The following is a 20,825-nucleotide window of genomic DNA, read 5'->3' as shown; positions in this document are numbered from 1 at the left end:
AACCCCTGTCTCTCACGTCACCTGCATTGGCAGGTGGGTTCTTTATCACTAACACCATCTGGGAAGCTCCATTACTTATATATGGAATCTTAAATAGTCAAACCTATAGACGCAAAGAGTAGAATGCCAGGGAGGGAGAAATGAGCAGAGATTGAAAAAGGGGAAACAAATTTCAGTTATGTAAGGATGAATAATTTCTGGAAGTATGCTATACAGTGATGTGATTATAGTTAACAATATTGCATTGTACACCCAGATTTTGCTAAGAGGATGGATCGTGTTATCACCACAAAAAATGGTAACAACATGATTGATAAATATGTCAATAGTTTGATTGTGGTGATTATTTCACAATGTATACTTATATCTAAATGCTGTTATACACCTTAAAAACAAAATTTTATTTGTCTGTGATACATCAATAAATCTGGAGGAGGAGGTGGAAGGGAGAAAGAAAAACAGCTTTTAGACTCAAGAACTTTCAAAAGGCTGCCATTAATTGTGTGTCTTCAGTGATCTAGCTCTCAAGCAATCAATAATGGTTTCCAAAAAAGTTTTAATAATTGATAAGAAAATACAAACTCTCCTATGACAGGAGTCAACGGGGATTCTACATCACATGTCACACACAGGAATTATGCCACTTTGCTATTGACAAGACATTCAGTTTTCTTAACAATCCAGGTGATGATAGAAAAGAGGGACTCTCACAGATTTAGGTTCCAGGTGAAGGGAATACTGAGCTTCTCCACTGGCTCAGCTCATAAAGAACCTGCCTGCAGATGCAGGAGACACAAGAGACGTGGGTTTGATCCCTGGGTCAGGAAGAGCCCCTGGAGAAGGAAATGGCAACCCACGCATGTAATCTCATCTGGAAAATTCCATAGACAGAGAAGCCTGGCAGGCTCCATGGGATCACAGTCGAACACATCTGAACTCCCAAGCACACATAGAGGAAAAACTATTCCCCACTTTACAGTGAGTGTTTCTCCACACTGTCATTCCAGAATACTTGCTTCTAAACAGAGCCTTTCCATCAAATGAGATAATTAATTCCTAGGAGAGAAAGCAGCATCTATAAGACATGGTCCCTGGACCTTATCAAAGCCTCTTTGAATACCTATGAGTATCCAAGATTTCTTTTTGTGTCCACAGCAGGTGGGTGTGTTCATACATAATCACTCAACTATTGATCTATGAAGTGGATATTATTATTCTAACTTTATAGTTGATAAAACAAGAATGTAAGGTACCAAAGAAGTGTACTTCAGATGAAAGAATTTGCAATTGGAAGAGCCAGGATTCAAACTGGGTCTTTTCTGACCCAGTTTTGTGTTGCTGTTCACCTTTCTAGAACAAGGTTCATCATGGGCAGAAAGAACCATTTGAATATGCTTCCTTCACACTCTGTTTCTTGTGCTGCAGAACCACTGACATTTATTCAAAATCAGTTCTCCATAGTATTTCCAATGAACCCATTCTCAATTCAAAATCAGAAAGCAAGTTTTCTGTGAAGAACATTTGAGGCTTTAGAAGCTAGATGGAAAGATTTAGACTTCTAAGAGCCCTTTCATCTTTTAAAACAGGTTTTATGAGATATAATTGATATACTAAGAACTTATACATGTTCACTGTATAAAATTTCTTAACAACTGTTCATTTCAGAGTTAACAAGCTCTTCTCAAGTGTTGCACCTTTTATACTGAAAGTTACTTGCTATAAGTTAGTTTGAACATGGAACTTCTCCTGAACACATTCAAACATCACTAAAATCATGTGAAAAGCTAAGGTAAGTTTTTCAATAATGCTAATGCTTATTTTAATTTGTTACTTCATGTGTATAACTCATTATTTTTCAACACTTTTCAAATATAGTAAAAGATTATTTTATCTGAGTTTCAATTTTTCAAAAGATATTCATAAATATTAACTTAATTTGAGACTTGAAGAGGTTAAGGAAATTGAGGAACCCAGCTCTATGACAGCAGGCACCATGCTTGGCCATGAAATATCTTCTTTAATGATCAGGACTAATAATGAGGATAAAAACAAAATTTAATTATACTTCACATACATGAAAGAGAAAATTACAAATATCAGTAGCATAAATCACCAGTAGTCTCATCAAGTACAAATATGGAGACCCTTTCTGGGGAAACCCACTATGGACAATAACAGCCTCTGTTGTTTCTTTGAGAGTAAAATTAGTAGCAGTTCTTCTGGAGCTTGAAGCATGGTTAAACAGTTCTCTGTATTACTGCTCCAAATGTTAATTCTCCACAGCTGTATACGCAGTCACAAAAGTAACTAAAAGTTCTTTTTGTGTCCACAGCAGGTGGGTGTGTTCATACATAATCACTCAACTATTGATCTATGAAGTGGATATTATTATTCTAACTTTATAGCTGATAAAACAAGAATGTAAGGTACCAAAGAAGTGTACTTCAGATGAAAGAATTCACAATTGGAAGAACCAGGATTCAAACTGGGTCTTTTCTGATTCTCAAACCAAACCATTTAACCAGCAGCATAGACCTTCTCAACATTTTGCAGAAAAATCTGGGGTCCTATTCTTTGAAGTGATATCAGAGAAGGGAGAGTTAGGTCTGAGGAAGAAGTCAAAACAAAAGGGCTATTCAATGAATTCAGTACCACAGTTTCCTTACTACTTGGGAGTTCAGAGATATCAATGTGTGTGTGTGTGTGTATGCGTGTGTGAGTACATGAAATTTATCAGTATAAATTTGCTTCTCAAGTAGAATTAAAGTAATCAAAAGTATAATAATTATGGTCATTTCAAAAGGAGGTTACTAGTTCTCCATTGTTTATTATAACATGACAGTATAGAGCATGGATTAAGATTTGGAGCAAAAAATAAAGATGCATAATCTGAACTAATCTTAGCCCTGCCTAAATTTTTAGCTGCTTGGCCTTGAACAGAATCCTTAATTTCCCTATGCTTCTATTTCCTAATGTGTAAAATAAGCATAAAAATGATGATAGTAACCATCTTGTAAGTTTGTATCAAGTATTAAAACCAAATGTCTGCATAACACTTAGAGCACACTCAGTGTGCAGTTTTAGTTAATATTAGCATTTTTATTAAACTATTAACATTAGTCTATGGGATTGTTTCCTCATGTGCAAAATGAATGATACAATACCAACCATGCAAATTGTTATTGCTGGGAAAAGAAAGCATGTGATAGTATACTATGAACATAGCAAAAAATCATTGGAATGTACATGCTATACCTATTGCAAAGTAATTAGGCTTAGTCAACATGCATTATGAATACTTTTAATTAGCTCTTGCACCCATTCTTGGGCTTTCCTGGTGACTCAGTGGTAAAGAATCCACCTGCCAATGCAGGAGACATGGGTTCAATCCCTAGGTCAGGAAGATCCCCATGGAGAAGGAAATAGAAACCTGCTCCCGTATTTTTGCCTGAAAAATCCCATGAACAGAGGAGTGTGGAGTGGCTATAGTCCATGGGGGTCACGAAAGAGTTGGACATGACTTAGCAACTAAACAACAAAAGCAACCTGTTGGGAAGAACCTGGAGGAGGGCATGGCAACCTACTCCAGTGTTCTTGCCTGGAGAATCCCATGGAGGGAGGAGCCTGGTGGGCTAGAGTCCATGGGGCCGCAAAGAGATGGACAGGACTGAAGCAGCTTAGCAGATGCACACTGCAGTGTTACTCCTGTTTCAACTATTCTAAGTGCTTTGCTACTGTGGTTTCTCTCTCCATCTTCCACCCGTTCACTGAAACCTGCCAACTTCATCCAAGACACACAAAATCTTTAGTAGAATAACATCCAAGATTCTCTCTTCATCAGATTTCTTTCATCCTTCCACTCATATTTTCAATGACCTTCCATGGTCCCCCATTTCTTAGAGAGTAAACGGAAAATTCCTAAGCTTTACATCCATCCTTTACCTCTTTTCACACTTAATTGCCATTATCTGGGAAATACACGACTTCAAGTTAGACTCTGAACCATTTCAGATGATTAAAGTCTCCGGCCCATGGGTTTACAGAAGTTCCTCACATCTACATTATTAAAAGAATTTTCTCCTAGGAGGTAATTGGAATAATCTTAAGAACTCAGAATTGTTTCTTCATTAAAAAAAAAAAAAAAAAACAAGAAAGAATTCACACTCGGTAAAGTCTGGGTATTTATTACTTATTAGAATGAAGAAGTTTAATAAGCTTAAGAATGCATAAATTAAAATTATGTTTTCTTTTGATAGCTTTGGACAGTGAATGATGGATTTGTGATCTCCAAAGAAGAGGTTTAGCTTCAGAATCAGGGACCACGCTTGATCACTCAGAGCCTTTGTGTGGCAGAAGTCTTATTACAATGAAAAGGACAGAGAAAAGCTTCTAACATAGACATCAGAAGGGGGACTGAGAGGGCCTCTTATCAAGTCTTATCAAGGCCTTATATACTTTTACCAGACCCACTCCCAAAACATACATCTTAAATTCAAAAGATTAGAACTGACAATAGAAAGGTCTTACCAGACCCACTCCCACAACCTACGTCTTAACAAGATTAGTCAGAAGGTTCCCTTAAGAAGGAGAAACATGTCCTTGAGCAAGATCCATTGTTGTTACATAATCATTAGTACAGAGCTTAATGAAAAACCTACCCTTGAGCAAGATGAGTTGTCTTGTTGTGTAATCATTAGTTCTGGGCTTAAAGAAAGTTCATTTTAAAAGTTATTGTCATGAAAACTCAGTTTAAGAAAAAAAACATGGGCTTAAAGAAAGTTAATTTTAAAGATTATTGTCATAAAACCTCAGTTTAAGAAAGAACATTTTATGTGACTAAGACAAAGCAATGTAGAAAAAGATGTTTATATCTTTCTCCTCCTCCAGAGCCCTGGACCATTTCTCTTTGAGGGCCCTAGACTCCTTATCAACCTACCTAAGAATTAACTCTCTCACTTTTAGGTCAGGAATAAACCATTTCATGAAACACATGGAGAACAGGAACAATGTGACAGAGTTTGTTCTACTGGGGCTCACAGAGAATCCAAAGATGCAGAAAATTGTATTTGCTGTGTTCTTTGTCATCTACATCATCACTGTGGTAGGAAATGTGCTTATCATGGTCACCATCACTGCAAGCCCATCTTTGGGGTCCCCCATGTACTTTTTCCTGGCCTATCTTTCCTTTATTGATGCCTGCTACTCCTCTGTGTGTGCCCCTAAGATGATTGTAGATTCACTCCATGAAAAGAAAACCATCTTATTTAATGGATGTATGACCCAAATCTTTGGGGAACATTTCTTTGGAGGTGCTGAAGTCATCCTGCTCACTGTGATGGCCTATGACCGCTATGTGGCCATCTGCAAGCCCTTGCACTATACAAGCATCATGAACTGGCGGGTATGTGGGCTGCTAGTGGGAGTGTCATGGGTGGGAGGCTTTCTTCATGGATTCATACAGATCCTCTTCATCTTCCACTTACCCTTCTGTGGCCCTAACGTCGTAGACCACTTTATGTGTGACCTGAACCCTTTGCTCAGTCTTGCCTGCACTGATACCCACACTCTCGGGCTCTTCATTGCTGCCAACAGTGGCTTCATCTGTCTGTTAAACTTCCTTCTCCTGCTGGTCTCCTATGTGGTCATCTTGCGTTCCCTAAGGGCCTACAGCTTGGAAGCAAGACGAAAAGCCCTCTCCACCTGCATCTCCCACATCACAGTGGTCATTTTATACTTTGTGCCCTGCATATTTGTGTACATGAGACCTGCAGCTACCTTACCTATTGATAAAGCAGTTGCTGTATTTTATACTGTGATAACTCCCATGTTAAATCCCTTAATCTATACCTTGAGAAATGCCCAGATGGAAAATGCCATTAGGAAATTGTGTAGTAGGAAAGTTACTTCAGGTGTCTTATAAATGTGCTTTAGAGCCAAACATTAATTCGTCTGATACAAAGGTCAAAGTGTATTTTGGATGATTTCAACAAGGAGTATGTAAAGAATAAAGAAGTAAATTATTCACTGCAAATTATACATTCTGCACTGAGGGGAACAGAAATAAGTTCTCAGAAAAAGAGAAAAACATGTATCAAAACCATTCTTTCCATCTTTAGAAAATTCTCCCAAATTGAGGTTTATTTTTACTAGTTTCAACTTTGTATGTGGATTCATAGATTTTTCATCTAATAAAATGAAAGAAGTACTAAGTAGATTAGTATTTACCAGTAATCTCTCTAACAACACAAAGAGATTGTTACAATGTTGCTATTATTCCAATTTTACAAGTGGTGGAATTGAAGGAAAAGGGATGGTGTCGAAGCACATACACCAGTCAGTGATCAGAGTCAGACCCCTTTCCCTGACCGAAGTCCTGAGTGCCTTCATAGATAGCCAAGAAATGATAGAAAGGGAAGATAATTACTAACTACCTTTTATTGAGACAGAGACTATGCTGGACACGTTGTGTATAGTACATTTCATTTTGCTACTATAACTAAAAATCCAACAACTTTTCATTGCCAACTGTTCACTTTATATATTATAGTTGATCGTGATTTGTTGGCTGTAACATGCAACTATTTTACTGTTATAAAACCCAACACAATAGTGGGTTTTGATGAACACATTAGAACAATTATCCTCCAATTAAACATAAATATATTTAATAATAAAATTGTCCATTGAACATTTATAATAGTTGAATCGAGATTGCATGATTTTTTTAAAATTTCCTAGTAGGTTTCATAGCACTTACCATTGTTCATGTCACCATCTTAGGTTGGAAAACCATCCATAAGTGTGATGACTCAAATAAAAGAAACTCTTGATGTCAGATAGGAATTTCTATCTATTAAATATGCAGTCATAGTCCGTAAAGAACTTGCCTGGCATATTATGATAGTTTCTTCAGAGTAGCACAATTTCTGTTTAGTAATACACATTGAATGAATAAATAAAAGGTGAAAGCAAAATAAAATCTCAAAAAAATAAAGAGGAAAAAAAGGCACTGTATTTGAGAGAATTTTTTCCTACCTTTTATTTAACTTTATTTAATTCAGATTCTGAGAATTCTAGGTGAACTGTTTAGGGAATTCACAATTTCTTTTATTCTTTTTTTTTGAGAGAAAGAAAGGAAAACTGAAATTATCAGCAATATGAGCAAATAATTTACCTTGATGTTTTTCCTGTCTCAGCAAGATTTCATTATCTTATATATATATGAGCTATTCATATTATATTTCTCTGTTAATCTTTACCTTTTGGCAACATTTCATTATTAAAAACTTTTTTAATCTGTGACTATATCTACATACAAAGCAATTTCATAATAAATGTTTTCCATTATTCCTCTGTCCTTCATTCATTTATCAGTAAATATTTTTGAGCTCAAATAATGAATCAGACAAATGGACATTTGTTGGGTCTTCAGTGACTAATAAAAACAGATTTAGGTCCTGCCTTCTCAGAGTGTAGGACCCATAAAATTATACTCTAGAGCTCTTGTGACTACAGGCTGAATTCAGAATCTAGTTTAGACTACATCCTTTCTTCTCCTACCACAATAGCTTCATTAAATCCCTTCTCCTTCCATAAAATCCCATCTCAGGATTTGCATCCAGGGAAATCCATCTAACATGAAGAGAGAGAGTCAAAGAAATATTTGCAAATTATAGACAAAAGAACTTAATAGAAACTTGGTGAATAACATTGTGGAATGGCCTTTTGAAAACAATTACATGACCAGATAGGTGACAGTTTACAGTAAGACCTGGGACAAAGTGCTCCTGAAAGCTGACATGCTCTATGTCAGAAACAAATATATGCCAAGGTTTCTCCTATAATGAAGACATACTTAATGGTGAAAGGTTGAACGCTCACCTCATAAAATCAGAACATGTTCACTTTCATCACTTCTATTTAATATTTTCCTGAAGAGTAATGTCAGAAAAGTTAGACTAGAAACAGAAATAAAAGGTATACAAATTGGAAAGGAAGAAGTAAAGCTATACTAACGAATGACATTATCTTATGTAGAAAAAAATCTAAATAATCCACACACACAAGAAAATTATTAGAATCAATACAAAACTAGCTATATTTCAATATACTAGGAATTAACAATTTAAAAAATTTTTTAAATAGTTATGTAGGCAGAACTATCAGAAAGAATAAAATGCTTATGAAGAAATTTTACCAAAGTGCTGGATAAACTGTACACTAAAAACTGAAAACATCACTAAAAGAAGTTAAAGAAGACCTAGGTAAGTAGAAGGGCTTTCCGCATGGCTCAGTGGTAAAGAATCTGAGTGGGTCCCATCCTTGGGTTGGGAAGATTCCCCAGGAGGAGGGCATGGCAACCCACTCCAGTATTCTTGCCTGGGAAATCCCAAGGACAGAGGAGACTGGAGGGCTGCAGTCCATGGGGTCACAGAAGAGTCAGACGCGAGTTAGGGACTAAACAACAACACAACAGCATACTTACTGAGCCATGAAAACTCAGAGTTAAAAATTTAAATAACAAAGATGCTTAAATCTGTTCTATTATACCACCTCCAAGTGATTGTTCATCTCTGCCTGTGTTCTTCAGTGAAGAATTAATGAGGTACCAGAGCATAACCAATAGTGAAATTATATGAAATTATAAATCTTCCAACAAATTAGATGCTTGCTTATTTTTAAGTTTTACAATAAAAAAATTATTACCAACAAAAAAGGGAAGTCTTACTTAAAGCTGTATAATAAGCAAAAAGTATGTAGGATAAAGAGTCATATCCCAGTATATATCTCAGTTCTGACTTTAACTTAAGGCTTGGTCATATTACACCATATATTTGAGCGTCAGTGTATAGAAAATGGGTTCAAAGAATTAAGGATAAAATTCTTATGCCACTTATCAATTAATTGCCTCTGAGCTACATATAAACCCATTATTACCGACTCCATATTAATGAAAATGGATCCTGTAAGCATTTCTCGCTGTCCTTGACCTGACATGATGTTAAGCTTGATCAGGAGACGTGTTCCAAGAGGCATCTCCTTCTGGATTAAGTATGTTTCTTTTTCATCTTGTTCTGGCTCTGTAGCTTTCAACACTGTGTGTGTTACAATCGCGGGAGGCAGGAGGGGTGGCACCCACTGGTGCTTCCTCCGCTTTTACTGACACGTCCACGGACACTTTCCCCTTGGGTCGCAGTGGCCCGTCTACAGGGGGATTCCAATCAACTGCACAGGCACCCCAGTCATCAATCTTCCAACTCAGCCTAGATGTACTGTGTGCGTGTGTTAGTCACTCAGCCGTGTCCAACTCTTTGTGACCCCATGGACTGTAGCCCGCCAGGCTCCTCTGTCCATAGAATTCTCCAGGCAAGAATGCTGAATACATTTCCTTCTCCAGGGGATCTTCCCCACCCGGGGATCAAACCTGGGTCTCCTGCATCATAGACAGATACTTTACCGTCTGTGCTATCAGAGGGGTGTTTTCTGCCAGGCTTTCTCCACCTGCACCCAAAATGGGTTTTTCCTGCTTGTCCCTCAAGGCCTTAATTCCTTGTTCATGACTTTCAGTCAACCATCGCTGCAGTGAAGGCTCCTGTCTTGCCAGTTCCAGAGACATTTCATGCCTGCCAACCTCTTCAGCAATCAAGAAATAGTTCTGGACCAAGGCAACCCTGTCAAACTTTTCCACCATTCAATGGATAGCAGCTACACCTTCTCCATGAGACTGGAATCACAAGTTTGGGGAGGATGCTCACATTCTAAATGTATTCCTAAAAAAAAAATAAAAAATAAAAAAATAAATGTATTCCTTTGGATACTCATCTCTCAGTGGAAGTCCTTCTTTGTAGAACTCATTACCTTCCTCCCTTTAAAAATAGATTTATTTAATTATTTTGGCTGTGCTGGGCCTCTGGTGCTGCACATGGGCTTTCTCCTCTTGCAGCCAGCTGGGGCTGCTCTCTGCTGCGGTACATGGGCTTCTCATTGCAGTGGCTTCTCTTGTTGTGGAGCACAGGCTCTAGGGCACGCAGGCTTCAGTAGTTGCAGTGGGCTCAGTAGTTGTGATTCCCAGGTTCAAGAGCACAGGCTCAGAAGGTGTGGCACGTGGGCTGAGGTGCTCCATGGCATGTGGGATCTTCCTGCACCAGGGATCAATCAATGTCCCCTGCATCACATGGCAGATTTTTAACCATTAAACCACCAGGGAAGACCTTATTACCCTTTTATAGATAATACCCTGCTATAATTAATAACTGCATGTGAACTTTTTCTGTCCAAGTTGCACTGTGGACTGTCTCCAGGCTGGACCCTGGCTGAGACTGATACGATATGGAAAATACCAAAAAGAGTGCCATCCATAGGGGCAATGAGAAACAATATTTCTTTTCACTGTACAACCAAGATGCAATAATCAGGAAAATTCCATAAAAGAATCTATATTGAGTCCAAAATAAATAAATATTAAACATGCTATTTTCAATAATAAGCAGTAACCAAGATCTCAGTGTTATATAATAAGACAATTTAATAGCAATTTTATATTCTAGATTCTTACCTTTTTGCCTCTGATGACATTTGAGATAAACAGATTATGTAGTTACAGTTCGATCACTCAGTCATGTCAGACTCTTTGCCACCCCATGGACTGCAGCAGGCCAGGCTTCCCTGTCCATCATCAGCTCCCAGAGTTTACTCAAGCTCATGTCCATCGAGTAGGTGATGCTATCCAGCCATCTCATCTTCTGTTGTCCCCTTCTCCTCCCGCCTTCAATCTTTCCCAGCATTATGGTCTTTTCAAATGAGTCAGCTCTGTGCATCAGGTGGCCAAAGTATTGGAGTTTCAGCTTCAGCATCAGTCCTTCCAATGAACACCCAGGACCCATCTCCTTTAGGATGGACTGGTTGGATCTCCTTGCAGTCCAAGGGACTCTCAAGAGTCTTCTCCAACACCACAGTACAAAAGCATCAATTCTTTGGTGCTCAGCTTTCTTTATAGTCCAACTCTCACATCCATACATGACCACTGGAAAAACCATAGCCTTGACTAGACAGACGTTTGTTGGCAAAGTAATGTCTATGCTTCTTAATGTGCTGTCTAGGTTGGTCATAACTTTTCTTCCAAGGAGTAAACATCTTTTAACTTCATGGCTGCAGTCTGTAGTGATTTTGGAGCCCAGAAAAATAAAGTCAGCCACTATTTCCACTGTTTCCCCATCTATTTGCCATGAAGTGATGGTAACGGATGCCATGATCTTAGTTTTCTGAATGTTAAGCTTTAAGCCAACTTTTTCACTCTCCTCTTTCACTTTCATAAAGAGGCTTTTTAGTTCTTCTTCACTTTCTGCCTTAAGGATGGTGTCATCTGCATATCTGAGGTTACTGATATTTCTCCTGGCAATCTTGATTCCAGCTTGTGCTTCCTCCAACCCAGCGTTTCTCAAGATGTATTCTGCATATAAGTTAAATAAGCAGGGCGACAATATGCAGCCTTGATGTACTCCTTTTCCTATTTGGAACCAGTCTATTGTTTCATGTCCAGTTCTAACTGTTGCTGCTTGACCTGCATACAGATTTCTCAGGAAACTGGTCAGGTGGTCTGGTGTTCCTATCTTTTTAAGAATTTTCCACAGTTTGCTGTGATTCACACAAAGGCTTTGGCATAGTTGATAAAGCAGAAGTAGATGTTTTTCTGGAACTCTCGTGTTTTTTCAATGATCCAACAGATGTTGGCATTTTCATCTCTGGTTTCTGTGCCTTTTCTAAATCCAGCTTTAACATCTGGAAGTTCAAGGTTCATGTACAGCTGAAGCCTGGCTTGGAGAATTTTGAGCATTACTTTGCTAGCATATGAGATGAGTGCAACTATACGGTAGTCTGAGCATTCTTTGACATTGTCTTTCTTTGGGATTGGCATGAAAACTGACCTTTTCCAGTCCTGGACATATCTGAAAGGTTTGACCCATAACTAAGACTCATACTTAATGGTGAAAAGCTGAAAGCTTACCTCATAAAATCAGAACATTCTCCCTTTCATCACTTCTATTTAATATTTTCCTGAAGATTAATGTCAGAACAACTAGACTAGAAATAGAAATAAAAGGCATACAAATTGGAAAGGAAGAAGTAAAACTATACTAACAAATGACATGATCTTATTATGAAGAAAAAAAAATCTGAGGGATCCTCACACACACGAAGAAACTATAAGCTTTAATACAAAATAAGCTATATTTTGATATACTAGGAATTAATAGTCTAAAAACAAAATTAAGAAAATAAGTATGTTGACAGTACCATCAGAAACAATAAAATACTTAGGAATAAATTTGCCAAAGTGGGGGAAGAATTGTACACTAAAAACTAAAAAAATCACTAAAAGAAATTAAAGAAGACATAGGGTGACTCAGTGGGTAAAGAATCTGCCTGCAATGCAGGAGACTCAGGAGACACAGCTTTGATACCTGGGTCAGGAAAATTCCCTGGAGGAGGAAATGGCAACCCACTCCAGTATTCTTGCCTGGAGAATCCCCTGGACAAAGGAGCCTGGTGGGCTATAGGCTACGGGGCTGCATAGAGTCAGACACGAATGAAGCGACTAAGCACAGGTAAATACAAACGTACCCTGTATTCATAGCCTTGTAGACTTAATATAATTAAGATAACAATATCCCCTAGAGTGCATATTTAATGCAATCTTTATCAAAAGCCATTTTATGCAAAAATGGAAATGCAAATACTAAAATTTGTGTGAAATTGTAGAGAAGTTTCATATGGAATTGCAAGAAATCCCAAATAATCAAAACAAAACAAAAAAAATCTGAAAAGTGAAGAATAAAGTTGGAGGATTCATACTTTCAATCTCAAAACTTAATGCAAAGGTATAGTTCTTATGAGAACTATAAGGATTTGTAGAAACGTGTGCCTCCAAGTTAGGCTAATGAAAAAATAAATATTATACATGTATCTCCACATATAAAAAAATTATTTTCATTTTAAAATGTTAGAAGAAAATTATGATTAAATTGTTATATAATATAATGTCTATACTTAGAGTACCAGTGTTTGTGACTTTTATCTTCATAAATCCAAACCGTTCATAAAAATCATGAACATGAATGACATTATCTCTGACTGTTGATGGCAATGATTAGCAATATGACAAAGTACAAAAACCATGCAGAAATGAGTTGATGATGGAAACAGGATGGCCTGAGCAACATGGATGCTTAGATGCAAAGGGAGATGAGATGTATCTGATAAAATAACAGCTTTTTATGTTTTTAATGAGAATTAAAATTTCCCTGTGAAATAAGAAATGGAATTACAAAGAAAAAACGTTCAACATAGGCAACGAAGCGTAGCGTGGCTGTTGTGATTCCCGTTGCTCAGCCGCTAAGCTGTGTCTAGCTCTCTGCCACCCCGTGGACGGCAGCACGCCAGTCTCCTCCGCCCTCCACACCTCCCGGAGTCTGCTCACACTCGCCCTCCACTACCTCCCGGAGTCTGCTCACACTCGCGTCCATTGAGTCAGCTGAGCAGAGACACCATTTGTTAAGGCTGCTTAACTAACCCCTGGGCCCATCTGATCATGCTCAGTGGGAATCTACGTGAAGGTTTAAAACCAATAACACCAGTTTCACTGACCTTGTCCCTGTACCAACTGGCGTTATTATTAATTTCCTTACAATTATAGAATGAGTTGGAAAACACCACAGAGTTCTGCACCATAAAATTCTCCAAGTTCTAGTTTTTTCCCACTGCTCTTAAGCATCTTGTGTGGCTTGGTGTCTGTTATCTGTCTTGTTGACTTATGTATGATTTTGCCTTTCTGCCATGTTGAAATTTCATTCACCTTTGGATATCATTTCCGGTTTTGTCCCTGGATACTATCTACTTCAAATTTTTCCAAAGCTTCGCCTTCTCTAGATATGCTTGCCCCTATCCTGGTGCCAAACTCTGACTCTATAAGCTCTTTGACGATGGAGAAAAGACTAGACCCTTCATTTATACTTTGAAGAGTGTTACACTTCTTTCCAGGTGGCATTACTGGTAAAGAACCCACCCACAACGCAGGAGATGTAAGAGACATGGGTTTGATCCCTGGGTCAGGAAAATCCCCTGGAGAAGGAAATGGCGACTCACTTCAGCATTCTTGCCTGGAAAATTTGATGGACAGAAGAGCCTGATGGGCTACCGCCCATAGGGTAGCAAAGAGTCATACACGACTGAAACAACTTAGCACGCACACATATTTACTGATCCATGACAATTCAGAGTTAAAAGCTTTTTGTGCCTGTATCAATTTTCATTTTATGTATACATTAAAGCAATGTATAAAAGTTCAGTTAATTCACATCCTCAACGATATTTGGTAGAGTTAGTCTTTATCTTTTTTTTAATTATGAAAGTGTGATAGCACACTTACAAGAGACTTAGAAAATACAGAGCAAAATTACATATAGTTCCACTATAAATTACAATTATTTTTAAACAGATAAATTTAGATTTTTATTTTATTTTCTTTTTATCAAGCTCTCAAAAAATAATAGAATTAATAGGCAGAAAAGTAGGACAAAGTAGAAATGAAAAGCACTATTAACCAATTCAATATAATAAAGATTTATACAATTTTCACACAACAGTGAAATACAAATTCTATTCAAGTTCCCGTAGACTATAAACCAGAAGACACTGGAAGATATCCAGAGGCATAAAACAAGGTGCAAGAATTTCATGGTATAAAAGAATTGAAATCATACTGAGTCTGTTCTCTTATAAGTGTTGAATTATACTAGAAATCAATATTAAAAGATATTTGACAATAACCCACATAACTGCAAGTGCAATGTGACATTCACCAAGAGATCTTTGACTTAACCATTGAAAGCCTCAGGAAACTTGAAAGACTGAGAAAGTACAGGGAGTGATTGCAGAGAAGAAAGCATTTACACAAGAAATTAATATCAAAGTTTCTTTTAAAACCCCATGTTTCTGGAAACTGAATGTTCACCTTTAAATGATGGGGGGATCTAAGGAGTCGTTGTTGTTATTGTATAGTCTGTAAGTCGTGTCCGAGTCTTTTGTGACTCCATGGACCATACCCCACCAGGCTTCTCTGTTCATGGGATTTCCTAGGCAAGAATGCTGAAATGAGTTGCCATTTACTTCTCCAGGACATCTTCCTGACCCAGGGATCGAACCTGGGTCTCCTGCATTGCAGGTGGATAATTTACTGATGAGCCATCTAAGAAGCCCATCTAAGAATCCATAAGAAGGAAAATTAGAAAATATTTCTAACAGAATAATTCACTAAAAATTTTGATAATAGTTTCATTTATTCTGCCATCTACTATTACTACTACAAGTCTAGAAAGTGTATTATCTTAGTGATTAAAAAAAATTAATGAGGCTTGAAACTTTTGATCCAATTCTGAGAAATACTATGCTGTAAAAAAAAAACACAGGAAATTAACATGTGATACAGTATTATTAATTAAAGTACAGATTTTGTTCAAATTCCCAAAATTTTATGCTAGTTCCCATTAGTTGTTTTCATACCTTTAAAAATTTCATATTCTATTTAGTTGCATTGAGCAGCTTCAGCTGCATGCAACAGATTCTGATAAATTCTCTTTTCATTTTTTTTATTCTGTTACAGAGCTAAAAGTTTAAATAACAAAGATGCTTAAATCTGTTCTGAAATAACTGCCTGCAAGTGATTGCTCATCTCAGTCTGTGCATCTTTACTGGAAGGATTAGTGAGATCAGTGATCACTCGGCTAGTTGGTCAGTGTTATCTGACTTTTCTGCAACCCCATGGGCTGTAGCCCACGAACTCCTCTGTCCATGGAATTATCCAGGCAAGAATACTGGAGTGGGTTGTGTTTTCTGCCAACCTGGCTCCACCTACACCCAAAATGGGTTTTTCTGCTCGCCACTCAAGGTCATAGTTCCTTGTTCATGAGCCCCAGCCAACCAGCACTGCAGTGAAAGGCTCCATCTCGCCAGCCCCAGAAACATTTCATGCCTGCCAGCCTCTCTTCAGCCATCGTGAATTATTTCTTGCCCAAGGCAATCCAGTTAAATTTTTCCACCATTCAATGGGCAACAACTACACCTTCTCCATAAGACTAGAATCCCAACATTCTAAATATGTTACTTCCTTGCAAATTCATCTCTCAGCCCCAGGTCCTTCTTTAGAGAGCTCATTACACCCTGTTATAATTAATAGCTGTTTTCATTTAGTCACTAAGTAGTATCTGACTCTCTTGCAACTCCATGGATTGTAGTCCACCAGGCCACTCTGTCAATGGGATTTCCAAGCAAGTGTACTGGAGCGGGTTTTCATTTCCTTCTCCCGGGATCTTCCCAACCCAGGGGTTGAATCCATGTCTCTTGCACTGGGAAGAGAATTTTTACCACCCAGCCACCAAGGAAGCTCTTTGTAGTTAATACCCTGATACAATCATTTATTGTATGTGAAGTCTTTCTATTCAAACTGCACTGTGGTCTGTCTCCTGGCTGGACTTCAACTGATACCATATGTAAAATAACAAACACAATGCCAGCTTTATAAGCATTTGAGAAACACTATTTCTTTTCACTGCACAACAAAGATTCAATGAACAAGAAAATTCCACAAAAGAATTTATATTGAGTTCAAAACAAATGAATGTTTTTAACATTTTATTTTCAATAATCGGTAGTAACCACCATCTCCATGTTACATAAGACAATTTGAATACCAATCCAATATTCTAGGTTCTTAGCTTGTAGCTTCTGAAGACATTTGAGATAATCATATAAAAGATAAATATTGATTAAAAAGCATTAAGTTGTGATGAGGAGAGTCTGGGATGGGAGAAAGTAAACCTGGATTCCAGTCTAACCAAGGTATGTGCTTAAGTTGTTGTTCAGTCCCTAAGTCCAATACTTAGCAACTTCATGGACTGCAGCATGCCAGGCTATTCCATCATTCAGGGCTATCTGCAGTTATTATTCAGTCCCTTTTAGAGTCAATGTATTCATCTATAGATCAAGAGGATTGGATGAGATTATCTGTTTTACTTCTATCTATAAAGCTCAGTGAATCTCTTTAATCACTATCTGCAGTCACTTTCTTTCTCTAGAGTTTCTTCATAGCACGTTTAACCTCAGCATTTCTGAGAGTATAGATTAAAGGATTTAACATAGGGGCCACCATAGTGTAAAAGACAGCAACAGCTTTATCAATGGGCAGAATGTCGACTGGGCGAAGATACACAAACACGCAGGGCACAAAAGACAAAACAACCACCGTGATGTGAGAGACACATGTAGAAAGGGCTCTGCGTCTCCCCTCCACACTGTGAGCCCTTAGGGAGCGCAAGATGACCACACAGGAGACCAACAGGAGGAGGAGGTTTAACAGGCAGATGAACCCACTGTTGGCAGCAACAAAGAGACCAAGGGTGTGGGTGTCCACGCAGACAAGTTTCAGCAAAGGGTACAAGTCCCACATGAAGTGGTCTATGACATCGGGGCCACAGAGGGCAGCCGGGCTGTAAAGGGGATCCGAACGCTTCGTGGAGAAATCCTCCGGTCCCGGCCACCCCAGCAGGAGGAGGCACAGCCTGCGCTCACGGTGGCGTGTAGTGCAGAGGTCTGCAGATGGCCACGTAGCGCTCATCGGCCATCTCTGTCAGCAGGATGATCTCAGCAGCACCGAAAATGTGTTCTGCAGAGACTTGAGCCATACACCCATTAAAGGAGATTGTCCTGATCTCATGAAGGGAGTCCACAATCAACTTAGGAGCCAAAGAAGAAGAGTAAATTGTGTCTATCAAGGAAAGGTGGGTCAGGAAGAAGTACATGGGGGAGTTCAGAGCCTGGCTGGTGGTGATGGTGACCACAATGAGCAGGTTGCCTGAGAGGGTTACCATGTACAAGACCAAAAACACCACAAACACTACGTTTTGCATTCGGGGGTCCTGTGTAAGACCTACTAGAATGAACACAGTCACATTCCTTTCATTCCGCATCTATGTGGTGTGGGTAATGTAAACACTCGCAAGGAACACTTTACTTTTAAGAAAGAAAAAAAGGAAAAGGGAATATAAAAGAATGAATTATTACAAAATGCTACCTTTTAACAGTACTCTGACAATATCACAAATGATTCCTTCTGTTCCCCAAAGTGTCTAGGAACCTATGCACCAAAATTTCTCTTAGTTGACTCTTAGATTTTTTTTTACCTTTTTAGTATTTTCCAAAATTCTGGAGCTTACATTACTAATTTTAATCAGAAAATAAATATAACTTACATGTTTTTTTCTTGGAGGCCTTAGGTTGAAACAATGAATTTTTTAATTGAACGGTATATGTATGGGAAAAGAAACATAGGAAGTTGTGTACTGGTATATTGTGGGACCCCAAAAATATATGATCTGAATATATTACTATTTGAGGAGATCGCTTTAATGTACTCATAAAGTTACTGCTATCAGTTCACTAAATGAGCATAGAATGAGGGCCTCGCTGACTCTAACAGCTTTAGAGGATCAAGGCAGGGGGTGAGTCTGCCCTAGCTGCCCCAGGGACCACTTTTAATCATCCTAGATGCTGTCTTTAGTCTACCATCTAAAAATTATTGATCACTAGTTTTAACATATGCCATTAATGCTAACAAGTAATAAGCCTAGTCTCAGTCATCAACCAGATCACTGTAATGCAAAGTCTATTTCAATTTACTTGATGAGGAATACATGTATTTGTCAAGTCAACTTTAAGGTAATATATATAGCTAAGTGGGCTTCCCAGATGGCACTAGTGGTAAAGAACTTGCGTGCCAATGCAGAAGACATAAGAGATGTGGGTTTGATCCCTGGGTCCGGAAGATCCCCTGGAGAAGGGCATGGCAACCCACTCCAGGATGCTTGTCTGGAGGATCCCATGGACATAAGAGCCTGGTGGGCTACAGTCCCTAGGGTCGCAAAGAGTCAGACATAACTGAAATTACTTAGCATGCACACATACAACTAAGTATTGTAATTATTAATCTTTTCATTTTACAATAACTAAGATTTCATTATTCTCTTTATATTTATGTATTTTTTTTTGATATTTTGGACATGGTGTATTGAAATTTTTTTTTTCAATTATTTTTATTAGTTGGAGGCTAATTACTTTGCAACATTGCAGTGGGTTTTGTCATACATTGACATGAATCAGCCATGGAGTTACATGTATTCCCCATCCCGATCCCCCCTCCCACATCCCCCCCACCCGATTCCCCTGGGTCCTCCCAGTGCACCTGGCCCGAGCACCTGTCTCATGCATCCAGCCTGGGCCGGTGGTCTGTTTCACCATAGATAATATACATGCTGTTCTCTCGAAACATCCCACCCTCGCCTTCTCCCACAGAGTCCAAAAGTCTGTTCTGTACATGTCTGTCTCTTTTTCTGTTTTACATATAGGGTTATCATTACCATCTTTCTAAATTCCATATATATGTGTTAGTATGCTGTAATGATCTTTATCTTTCTGGCTTACTTCACTCTGTATAATGGGCTCCAGTTTCATCCATCTCATTAGAACTGATTCAAATGAATTCTTTTTAATGGCTGAGTAATATTCCATGGTGTATATGTACCACAGCTTCCTTATCCATTCATCTGCTAATGGGCATCTAGGTTGCTTCCATGTCCTGGCTATTATAAATAGTGCTGCGATGAACATTGGGGTGCACAAGTCTCTTTCAGATCTGGTTTCTTCAGTGTGTATGCCCAGAAGTGGGATTGCTGGGTCATATGGCAGTTCTATTTCCAGTTTTTTAAGAAATCTCCACACTGTTTTCCATAGCGGCTATACTAGTTTGCATTCCCACCAACAGTGTAAGAGAGTTCCCTTTTCTCCACACCCTCTCCAGCATTTATTGCTTGTAGACTTTTGGATAGCAGCCATCCTGACTGGCGTGTAATGGTACCTCGTTGTGGTTTTGATTTGCATTTCTCTGATAATGAGTGACGTTGAGCATCTTTTCATGTGTTTGTTAGCCATCTGTATGTCTTCTTTGGAGAAATGTCTGTTTAGTTCTTTGGCTCATTTTCTGATTGAGTCATTTATTTTTCTGGAATTGAGCTTCAGGAGTTGCTTGTATATTTTTGAGATTAATCCTTTGTCTGTTTCTTCATTTGCTATTATTTTCTCCCATTCTGAGGGCTGTCTTTTCACCTTGCTTATAGTTTCCTTTCTTGTGCAAAAGCTTTTAAGTTTCATTAGGTCCCATTTGTTTATTTTTGCTTTTATTTCCAATATTCTGGGAGGTGGGTCATAGAGGATCCTGCTGTGATTTATGTCGGAGAGTGTTTTGCCTATGTTCTCCTCTAGGAGTTTTATAGTTTCTGGTCTGACATTTAGATCTTTAATCCATTTTGAGTTTATTTTTGTGTATGGTGTTAGAAAGTGTTCTAGTTTCATTCTTTTACAAGTGGTTGACCAGTTTTCCCAGCACCACTTGTTAAAGAGGTTGTCTTTTTTCCATTGTATATCCTTGCCTCCTTTGTCAAAGATAAGGTGTCCATAGGTTCGTGGATTTATCTCTGGGCTTTCTATTCTGTTCCATTGATCTATATTTCTGTCTTTGTGCCAGTACCATACTGTCTTGATGACTGTGGCTTTGTAGTAGAGTCTGAAGTCAGGCAGGTTGATTCCTCCAGTTCCATTCTTCTTTCTCAAGATTACTTTGGCTATTCGAGGTTTTTTGTATTTCCATACAAATTGTGAAATTCTTTGGTCTAGTTCTGTGAAAAATACCGTTGGTAGCTTGATAGGGATTGCATTGAATC

The 20,825-nt window shown here is 38.3% G+C and overlaps 1 protein-coding gene and 1 pseudogene across 1 annotated transcript; one reads left to right on the top strand and one right to left on the bottom strand.

Annotated features, from left to right (window-relative positions):
* Nucleotides 1-4,981: 4,981 nt before the first annotated feature.
* Nucleotides 4,982-5,920, top strand: LOC122449938 (olfactory receptor 4C46-like). Its single transcript, XM_043482063.1, has one exon. It carries the CDS (start codon nt 4,982-4,984, stop codon nt 5,918-5,920), a length of 939 nt encoding a protein of 312 aa, XP_043337998.1.
* An 11,175-nt stretch (nt 5,921-17,095) lies between these two features.
* LOC122449467 lies at nt 17,096-18,020 on the bottom strand (annotated as a pseudogene).
* Between the last annotated feature and the right edge of the window lie 2,805 nt (nt 18,021-20,825).

The sequence above is a fragment of the Cervus canadensis genome, chromosome 11 (assembly GCF_019320065.1).
Source record: "Cervus canadensis isolate Bull #8, Minnesota chromosome 11, ASM1932006v1, whole genome shotgun sequence".
Lineage (NCBI taxonomy): Eukaryota > Metazoa > Chordata > Mammalia > Artiodactyla > Cervidae > Cervus > Cervus canadensis.
The sequence above is the reverse complement of the archived record's forward strand: the minus strand, read 5'-3'. Positions and strand labels throughout refer to the sequence as shown.

Bases quoted from the DNA above. Each gene is read 5' to 3' on its own strand.
- LOC122449938 (XM_043482063.1), top strand. From the start codon at position 4,982: ATGAAACACATGGAGAACAGGAACAATGTGACAGAGTTTGTTCTACTG.